Here is a 10975-nt window from a genome sequence, read left to right as displayed (position 1 = left end):
ATGCTCCAAATGTCATCATGACGACGGGCTCTTCATACATGGAATGGAAAACTGTTTTTCATGGGCTCAGCTGCGACTACTGTGATAGTTCTTAAACTGCTTCAATACAAGGGCGGAAATTATCGGTATCTATTGTAGTTATTTGGAATTTTTGTTTAAAAACCTGTTAAACTTTTAAGTTTCAAGTGTTTTTGAAAAGGTTTTCTTAAAATTCTTTTTTAGCTCAGTGAGTTACATTGGAATTGCGATAGCACATTTGCTTTTCTGTGCTATAACTATAGGGTAAATTAGGTCTATTCTTGTCAAAAGGCATGTAGTCCAATGACATTTTACTTCCCAAGTTTGAATTTTTCCCTCCAAATTTCTTCTGAGTGACCTCCAATATTTCATTATTTGTAATTTTAACATTTTTTCTATGCGTAGTTTTTACTTTTTTCTTTCTTCCCAAGATAATCATGCTATGGTAGTTCCTGTGTCGAGATAGTCCATCATCTTCCTTGCTCTTGTTATCATGTTTGTTGATTTTACCCTTTTCTGACGGTTTGTATTTTATTCTTCCTTTTTTGGTTATAAAAAATTTATTTAGATCCTGTATTTCTTCTACCATTCCTTTTTCATTAGCAATGTATTCCAATTTAGCGTCAGCCCCACTTTTTTGTGCACTATTATTTAAAGTACAGGCTATCGAATCGTTGAATGTATTGCTTTCGATTGGTTTCTCGCCTATGTATCTTTCATTTGTTAGATCCTTTTTGGGTTCGAAAATAAATTCTCCATTGCACTTATAAGAGTTCAGCTGTTTACATGGATCTTGATATCTTCCTTGAAGAGATTCCTTTCTACTGTCTGTGTTCGCTATTGAAGATTCTTCAACACTTGTATCAAAGTATTCGTTTCTCTCATTATACCTTTGCTTTTCAGGATTATCGTTACTTTTAGATTTGACCTCCTCCATATTGTTTCTCTTGTGAGTGTTGTCAATGGTGGAATTTGTTGGATTTTGTGTCTTCGAAGTTCTTGAGTCTTCAACACTTCTATCAAAGTATTCGTTTCTCTCATTATACCTTTGCTTTTCAGAATTCTCGTTACTTTTAGATTTGACCTCCTCCACATTGTTTCTCTTGTGAGTGTCGTCAATGGTGGAATTTGTTGGATTTTGTGTCTTCGAAGTTCTTGAACCGTAGACCTCGTTTTCATCAATGCCAAATTCCTTGTTTATACTTTCCGCCTCCATGTCACTATGGTTGTCATTGATGAATAGTGAATTCTTGGTCTTCCTCTGATCCAACGTGCATTTGACCAAGTCAACATTCTGCTCCCGATGGAAAGTTTGTGGAATAATATCCACATTCTCTATGGAATAGTCGCAGTGCGTTACAAGACACGGCATGTTGTATTTCGTGGACGAAAATTCAGATTTGGGTCTGTAGATGCCAAACTCTTTTCTCAACTGATTGTGCCATCAATTTTTTCGTAATATTTTCATTTGTTTTTTCCACAACGTCTTTTATAACTTCTTGACTCTTTTCTAATATGTACTTCGCCATTTCCGGTTTTTGTATAACATCTGTATTTAATGCTAACTCAAGTCTAGTCATAATGTAATCTTTCTCTAATTCCTCTTGTCGTCTCTTGATGTTTTGTGCTTTTATTTTGTTATATGCTTTATTTTCATTCCTTTCAATATTTTGGTTGCATTTTTCCATATTTTTTTCTATTTGTTCATCGACATCTAGTACAATACCATTCAGTTTCAGTATTACTTTCTCTTCGTGACGTTTTTCATGTTTGATGGCAGAATCTTGTGAGGGACTGTCAGAACAGTCATTAATTTTGTCTTCTTCAATATGATTCGTGTGTACTTTCTGAGATTCTTGAGCTAGATTCCTTTTTTCTTGTTCTCTCAAAATTCCAAAAATGTTTTCATTCTGAAGTTTTAGGTGGGTAACGTTTTCACTTATTATTCTTTCACTGTCCTGTTTCTTTGTATCCTTTTTGTCCTCAATTTTTATCTTTTGATTGTTGTCGTCGGAAACTTTGAGTCCAGCATCAGATGAAGATCTCATGTCTAACTCTGAATTGTGTTTTTCGATTGAATTAATGGCTTCTTTCTTACCACAGGTCGCTTCATTATGTGATGTGGTTTTAAGTTCAATATCGAACACATCATCACAATTCTCATTTGTAGCCTTCAATATAATTTCAGTCTCCTTTGCTGTCTCCTTGTTTTCTACTAGTCCTTCACTTTTTTCTTGTTTCACAGTACTTGTTGCATCTAGTTCTTCAGTGAACGGATTTTGATTATCCTCATTTAATACGTTTCCATCAACTGTCTTGGTAAACTTGTGCGAATCTACATTGTTCTCTTCCAAAGGTTTTTCATTTGAATTAGCACTACTTTTTAATGTTCTGCTTTTTTTAAAAGATACGACTCGAACCGTTTTTCTCCTTGTGTCATTATTTTCTTTTGGTTCAACACTGTCTTTATTTTCGAACTCATTATTATCTTTCGCTTCAGCTATACAATGACTGCTTTCTTGTTTATTCGATTCTATTTCTTTATTTTTATCAGGGACCTTAGCATATTCTTGTTTCTCAGTTTCAATGTCTATTATTGATGAAGAATAATTTCTTCTATTTTCGTCTGATTCCATTTTTTCTTCTTCCAAGTTATCAGAAAATTCTTCATTTTCTTCAGAATCCACTATAGTTGTCGTTTTGGACCCCGGGCCAAAATTTTCATCAAGCCATTTCAAAGTATGTTCACTAAGAGGTATACTAGTGGTACAAAACTTATTATTGGAATTGCGATAGCACATTTGCTTTTCTGTGCTATAACTATAGGGTAAATTAGATCTATTCTTGTCAAAAGGTATGTAGTCCAATGACATTTTACTTCCCAAGTGTGAATTTTTCCCTCCAAATTTCTTCTGGGTGACCTCCAATATTTCATTATTTGTAATTTCAACATTTTTTCTATGCGTAGTTTTTACTTTTTTCTTTCTTCCCAAGATAATCATGCTATGGTAGTTCCTGTGTCGAGATAGTCCATCATCTTCCTTGCTCTTGTTATCATGTTTGTTGATTTTACCCTTTTCTGACGGTTTGTATTTTATTCTTCCTTTTTTGGTTATAAAAAATTTATTTAGATCCTGTATTTCTTCTACCATTCCTTTTTCATTAGCAATGTATTCCAATTTAGCGTCAGCCCCACTTTTTTGTGCACTATTATTTAAAGTACAGGCTATCGAATCGTTGAATGTATTGCTTTCGATTGGTTTCTCGCCTATGTATCTTTCATTTGTTAGATCCTTTTTGGGTTCGAAAATAAATTCTCCATTGCACTTATAAGAGTTCAGCTGTTTACATGGATCTTGATATCTTCCTTGAAGAGATTCCTTTCTACTGTCTGTGTTCGCTATTGAAGATTCTTCAACACCAGATTTTATTGTAGAACAGATAACAGTAAAGAATCATTGTAGAAATGAATAATCATTAAATGTGTAAAACATATTACTAAAGTTACTATTTGGATATCTGAGTACCGAACATAAAGGTACCTATCTTGTTAAATCTTCAACACTTCTATCAAAGTATTCGTTTCTCTCATTATACCTTTGCTTTTCAGAATTCTCGTTACTTTTAGATTTGACCTCCTCCATATTATTTCTCTTGTGAGTGTTGTCAATGGTGGAATTTGTTGGATTTTGTGTCTTCAAAGTTCTTGAGCCGTAGACCTCGTTTTCATCAATGCCAAATTCCTTGTTTATACTTTCCGCATCCATGTCACTATGCTTGTCATTGATGAATAGTGAATTCTTGGTCTTCCTCTGATCCAACGTGCATTTGACCAAGTCAACATTCTGCTCCCTATGAAAAGTTTGTGGAATAATATCCACATTCTCTATGGAATAGTCGCAGTGCGTTACAAGACACGGCATATTGTATTTTGTGGACGAAAATTCAGATTTGGGTCTGTAGATGCCAAACTCTTTTCTCAACTGATTTGTGATGTAGGCTGATGACTTCTGACCTACGTTTTTATTAACTTTCTTGAGGTTTTGTCTTTTACTCTTGTCCACATTGTAAACTTGTTTCTTATTTTTAGATTTGAAAATTTTAGAAAGTAAACTCTCCATACTGCTACTATGGTGAAATGTTCCACTTTTTCACGTTGACTCACTGAACTAAACAAGTACTTTTAGAAAACATTTTCAAAAAAACTTGAACCTTAAAAACTTAATGGGTTTTTAATCAAAAATTCCAAATAAGTACAATAGATACCGATAATTTCCGCACTTGTACTGAACATGTATGAAGAGCCCGTCGTCATGATGACATTTGGAGCATTGATATGACTGTCGTTTCCACACTTCAAATAGTTACATACAGAATTATGTGAATCATCGAACTTACTTACTATATGTAACAGAATTTTGTCAAAATTTAAGCAGTTTAAGAACTATCACAGCAGTCGCAGCTGAGCCCATGAAAAACAGTTTTCCATTCCATGTATGAAGAGCCCGTCGTCATGATCACATTTGGAGCATTGATATGGCTGTCGGAAATATTTCCACACTTCAAATAGCTACATACAGAATTATGTGAATCATGGAACTTACTATATGTAACAGAATTTGCCCACTTCCAAAACCCAATTGCCCACTTCCAAAACCCGATTTCATTAAAAGCATTGAATCGAATTGAACATGATATTTCTTTGAAAGTTAAAAAGACAATATTAATAATAAATTGAGATTTGACTTTCAACAAAGAAAATTTTATGAGCTTTCAAGAATGTTCAAATTACCATAATCAGATCAAAATTGGAAGAAGATGTTGACTATACAATTGCTGTAGTTCCCATTTGATTATATGATATTTCTTTATTATTTCAAATGTTAATTACAATTAATCACCCTAACCTATGTAGTATGAGTGTGTGATTTCAATTCCTTCTTTACACAGAGCTATCAAACGAAACAGAATGTTCGTTGTGAAACACATTGGACATTATTGATGGATGGCAATTCCATAAAGCAAAAAAAAATTGTTGAAAATAATGTTGAAATTAGCGAACCTCCAGATATCTGCTGAAACAAACTCTGGTGAAATGAAAAGGGCATTGGACGACGTGACTAAAACACCTGTTGCTTCTGCTGGGCAAAACATAGCTACATTAGCTACACTGCTACAGTCATATAGGATTTCAGCTAGGAAACTATGGATGACACAGTCGTGTGCTTCAATATACTTGCTCATTATACTGTCAGGGCCCCCGATTAGAACACTGGGGGATACGATAGGATGGGATGACACAGTCGTGTGCTTCAATATACTTGCTCATTATACTGTCAGGGCCCCCGATTAGAACACTGGGGGATACGATAGGATGGAATTCTTTTCTCTGGCCAGTCTGGCCCTCATTTTGGTGTTGTCGAACACATCCCTGATTCTTGGAACTATGTATAATGAAACGTATTTTTAGCTGATCTGTTTGTTCATTAAATTTTCTGATGTTTCCTTTGTTCGTTAGTTTTTCCTTCCTTTATATTCTTCAGATGGAATATGGAAAATCTTTTTCTTGATGTCCTAACCTATGTAGTATGAGTGGAATATGGATGGAATATGGAAAATCTTAAAGCATGGAATATGGAATCTTAAAGCATGGAATAAGATGGAATATGGAAAATTTTAAAGCAAACTCCTTAAATACTAAAGAATTTCAGGGAATCACTAAACAACAGGTGCTCCTTGGACTAGATCTGAGGCTACCCTGGTAGACAATGGGCTAAGAAGGAACAAGCAGTGCATTTCATCCCCTCAATGTCCGATGTCCATCAGTTAACAACTGACCATGCTGTCAATCTAAACTATTCTAAACCGTTCTAAATCTCGTTATGGTTTACCAGGTCAGACTTATGAAATGGCTGATGTGTCTTTCTTTTGATGAAATTGGATCTTGAAAAAGTTCGTCCAGTTCAGACTTATGTGGCGTAGACCCTCAGGTGGGCCAATAAATGGTACACTTACCCTATAGACTATTTCACTATAGATACTGGTACTTCTTGAGTAGCATTCGAACTATTCTTTGGTAGTAAATATTGTCAACCCGGAGGAGCTTTGGTTAGATTGGAGCCGATTACCGTTCTGCAATGTTTACTCTCTTCTCTATTGTTTTCTTGTGCTTTTTTTCAATTTATTGCACCACGACGATGTGTTCCCGTGCTTCGTCGTGCAGACATTATTGTTAGAATAATTGTAATTACTCCCCTTATTGAGTTCACTCTAATTATGTTGATATGTTCATATACTTACCACAGTACAACCTCGATTATTTCAACTCTCTATTATTTAAACTCCAAATTTAGTGGGGTTTTTTCTAGCTTTCAAAGGATGTCCTATCTAATCAGAGGAAGAGATCATTGAAAGTGTTGAAAATCATGTCGAAGACATGTTTTTTGTTTGTTTCTTATATGTAGTTTGTATTGTTTAATTTCAAAATCTGTTCAATTTCAATAGGGTAGGTATTTATTTCCTACTTTCTTCTTTTATATCCAAATTTTGCCCTTTTTTCATTGTTTTACATGGGACTTTGTATATTTCAACTTTCATACCTCGATAATTTCAACTACCCTCGGTCCCAATTAGTTGAAATAATCGAGGTTCTACAGTACCACATTGCACGCATACGCCGTGGTATTGTTCGAATTTTGCAATCCGCGCTTCCAATTGACTTGAGCTTTATGTAAAGCGAATGTTTAATTACTCTTACCTGACTTCACCGGGATTGTCTTGTGACATATCTGTTTGCTGTGCATATCTTGGATGTTTTGTAATGTAGAACCACGAGTCCAGATCATGATTTTTTCAGTTTGTCCACAAATCCATTGTTCATGTAGCGTGCAACCATGTGTGAGCTTTTCGCAATGACTCTTACCTGACTTCACCGGGATAGTCTTGTGACATATCTGTTTGCTGTGCATATCTTGGATGTTTTGTAATGTAGAACCACGAGTCCGAATCATGATTTTTTCAGTTTGTCCACAAATCCATTGTTCGTGTAGCATGCAACCATGTGTGAGCTTTTTGCAATGGGACTTTGAAATCTTTGTATATTCCCACGGATATCTGCATAATACATAAATATGTATGTTGGATCGTTGGACGATAGAACTTGGGTTTCTGATTGAAATAGATTCGACACTTTTTTTTAAAGAGGTTTGACAGGAGGGAACTGTAACTGCTAGGGTCTTATCGTCCCGAAATCGAAGAGAGAAGGAAGACAGGATAGGAGAAAGCCAGCCGCTCCGAGAACGAACATTACCCCAACAGGATAAAATCCGCCCCGGGCGGGAATCGAACCCGCGGCCCAGCGCTTACAAGGCAGACGCACTACCAACTAAGCTAACTAGGCTGGCAGATTCGACACTCATTGTGAAAAGTTTCGGCATCAAGCGTGTCAAGAGGCCCGCGGACGTCAAGAATTTGAAGCGCCGCCGATCGACCTATATTTAACACGAAACAGGGTTTTGAGGATTTCGAGTTAACTCTTTAGAATCCTCACATAGGAATCAATTATTTTGGTCCTCCAATGTTAGACAAGACACAATGTCACATGTAACCAACAATAATAGATATGTAATAATGATTATTATGAGTAATATTATCGTTAGAACTCATAAAAGAAGTGTCTCCCACAAGAAATGTAACCAACAATAATAGATATGTAATAATGATTATTATGAGTAATATTATCGTTAGAACTCATAAAAGAAGTGTCTCACCAGAAGAAAGGGAAGGACTCGGGGGAAAAAGCATCACAATGTAAACAGAAGTAAACAAAGATTCTGGTTGAGAAGCTAAGGCCACAGAGATCTTATTGTTTATCCCGTGAAGGTGAAGACTCAATGTAGTTCATGTTGGTAGACCACGCGCTTACAATGCAGACGCACTACCAACTAAGCTAACTAGGCTGGCAGATTCGACACTCATTGTGAAAAGTTTCGGCATCAAGCGTGCCAAGAGGCCCGCGGACGTCAAGAATTTGAAGCGCCGCCGATCGGCCTATATTTAACACGAAACAGGGTTTTGAGGATTTCGAGTTAACTCTTTTGAATCCTCACATTGAAATGAATTATTTTGGTCCTCCAATGTTAGACAAGACACAATGTCACATGTAACCAACAATAATAGATATGTATGTAATAATGATTATTATGAGTAATATTATCGTTAGAACTCATCATAAAAGAAGTGTCTCACCACAAGAAAGGGAAGGACTCGAGGGAAAATGCATCACAATGTAAACAGAAGTAAACAAAGATTCTGGTTGAGAAGCTAAGGCCACAGAGATCTTATTGTTTACGCCGTGAAGGTGAAGACTCAATGTAGTTCATGTTGGTAGACCACAGGTCTCCATGACTAAAGACCAGAGCCGGATCTCAGGAATTGTCTCAAAGTGGGATCAGAGTGGTCTTTTTGTGCTACATAAGCAAGAAGCCCACTCTGAGGCTTACACTCGTATTTATAAACAAGAATGATCGTTCTTAGATCAATCTCAAGTCAAAATTGACCAATCAAATGCCTTGAGACTATGCTTAGCACAACTTAAGAGCCAGCATTTTGTTCATAAATATGGGTGTTAGGTGTAAGGGCAACTGGCCCAAAAGATGGGTTAAACTTATACGAATCTACGAGGCATTGATTGAGGCATTGATGGCATTGGTTACTTTTTTTCAAGAGGTTTGATAGAGGGAACTGTAACTGCTAAAGTCTTATCGTCCTGAAATCGAAGAGAAGGAAGACAGGATAGGAGAAAGCCATCCGTTCAGAGAACGAACCCTATCCGTTTAGGATAAAATCATATACCTACCACAGTACAACCTCGATTATTTCAACTCTCTATTATTTAAACTCCAAATTTAGTGGGGTTTTTTCTAGCTTTCAAAGTATTTCCTATCTAATCAGAGGAAGAGATCATTGAAAGTGTTCAAAATCATGTCGAAGACATGTTTTTTGTTTGTTTCTTATATGTAGTTTGTATTGTTTAATTTCAAAATCTGTTCCATTTCAGTAGGGTATTTATTCCCTACTTTGTTCTTTTATATACAAATTTTGCCCTTTTTTCATTGTTTTACATGGGACTTTGTTTATTTCAACTTTCATACCGGACTTCTGACCTACGTTTTTATTAACTTTCTTGAGGTTTTGTCTTTTACTCTTGTCCACATTGTAAACTTGTTTCTTATTTTTAGATTTGAAAATTTTAGAAAGTAAACTCTCCATGCTGCTACTATGGTGAAATGTTCCACTTTTTCACGTTGACTCACTGAACTAAACAAGTACTTTTAGAAAACCTTTTCAAAAAAACTTGAACCTTGAAAACTTAATGGGTTTTTAATCAAAAATTCCAAATAACTACAATAGATACCGATAATTTCCGCCCTTGTACTGAGGCAGTTTAAGAACTATCACAGCAGTCGCAGCTGAGCCCATGAAAAACAGTTTTCCATTCCATGTATGAAGAGCCCGTCGTCATGATGACATTTGGAGCATTGATATGACTGTCGTTTCCACACTTCAAATAGTTACATACAGAATTACGTGAATCATGGATCTTACTATACCTATGTAACAGAATTTTGTCAACATTTCAGGCCACAGAGATCTTATTGTTTACGCCGTGAAGGTGAAGACTCAATGTAGTTCATGTTGGTAGACCACAGGTCTCCATGACTAAAGAACAGAGCCGGATCTCAGGAATTGTCTCAAAGTGGGATTAGAGTGGTCTTTTTGTGCTACATAAGCAAGAAGCCCACTCTGAGGCTTAGGTGTAGGGCAACAGCCCCAAAAGATGGGTTAAGCTTATACGAATCTACGAGGCATTGATGATGTTTAATACTTTTTTTCAAGAGGTTTGATAGAGGGAACTGTAACTGCTAAAGTCGTCCTGAAATCGAAGAGAAGGAAGACAGGATAGGAGAAAGCCATCCGTTGAGAGAACGAACCCTATCCGTTTAGGATAAAATCCCCCCGGCCGGAAATCGAACCCGCGACCTAGCGCTTACAAGGCAGACGTACTACCTTCCAAGCTAACTAGGCTGGCGGAGCAGCAGGTGTTCGCCTAGATGGTCACCAATCCAGATACCAACCACGCGCAACATTGCTTATCTTCAGTGAACCTTAAGGAACTGCAATCGCCGCGCTGTAGTTGCTAGTAAATCAATCTGGAGGGTTCTAGGTGATTTCTCGACTCCCAATGGTAACATTTTATGCCATCCAATCATCGCGTGAAAATTATGGGGCTGAGGACTGACCAGTCTTAGCCGACAGTATAAATGAGGTAACAGATAAATGAAGTACTCCTGTGATCACCTAGTGACCATTAAGCAAGATTCAGTCCTATACACTGTCAAGCTATCAAGCAATGTCAGATCAAGTATAATCTTAGTATAGTGGTTAAGACCGTGGAATTCCGATCTGGAACTTGATCTTTCGAGCCCAAGTCAAGTCATGAAATTTTAACACGGATATTAGGTTCTAGTTTATATATTTTACGATTAGATTTGGTGAAGGATGTCTCTTTCTTTGAGTAGAATTACTCTTCTGTGTTTCTTTCTTTTTTTTTTTTAAAAAAAAGGAAGGTATGATCAATTATTTATCAGGTTTTATCCGTCCCTTTCTTGGACACCATACGAGTGTCTTATAAAACTGTTGCAATGTACCTAAACTTCTGATTCCGCACTGAAACAATGTAGCCATGCTACAGTAATTATATAATCTTAGTATAGTGGTTAAGACCGTGGAATTCCGATCTGGAACTTGATCTTTCGAGCCCAAGTCAAGTCATGAAATTTTAACACAGACATTAGGTTCTAGTTTACATATTTTACGATTAGATTTGGTGATGGATGTCTCTTTCTTTGAGTAGAATTACTCTTCTGTGTTTCTTTCCTTCTTTTTTAAAGGAAGG

At 36.4% G+C, this 10975-nt stretch overlaps 1 protein-coding gene across 1 annotated transcript; it reads right to left on the bottom strand.

The window, feature by feature from the left end:
• Nucleotides 1–604: 604 nt before the first annotated feature.
• On the bottom strand, nt 605–9440 carry LOC113472022 (the record flags this gene model as incomplete). The annotated part of the gene is made up of 6 exons (XM_026831561.1): nt 9183–9440; nt 3584–4033; nt 3168–3439; nt 1764–2363; nt 1180–1450; nt 605–1023 (listed from the first exon to the last, which is right to left on the bottom strand). Coding segments are annotated over exons 1-6 (2118 nt in total), but the record flags the coding sequence as incomplete, so codon positions are not given.
• Nucleotides 9441–10975: the final 1535 nt, after the last annotated feature.

This window comes from Diaphorina citri, unplaced genomic scaffold, assembly GCF_000475195.1.
Source record: "Diaphorina citri unplaced genomic scaffold, Diaci psyllid genome assembly version 1.1 scaffold3629, whole genome shotgun sequence".
NCBI lineage: Eukaryota > Metazoa > Arthropoda > Insecta > Hemiptera > Psyllidae > Diaphorina > Diaphorina citri.
The sequence above is the reverse complement of the archived record's forward strand: the minus strand, read 5'-3'. Positions and strand labels throughout refer to the sequence as shown.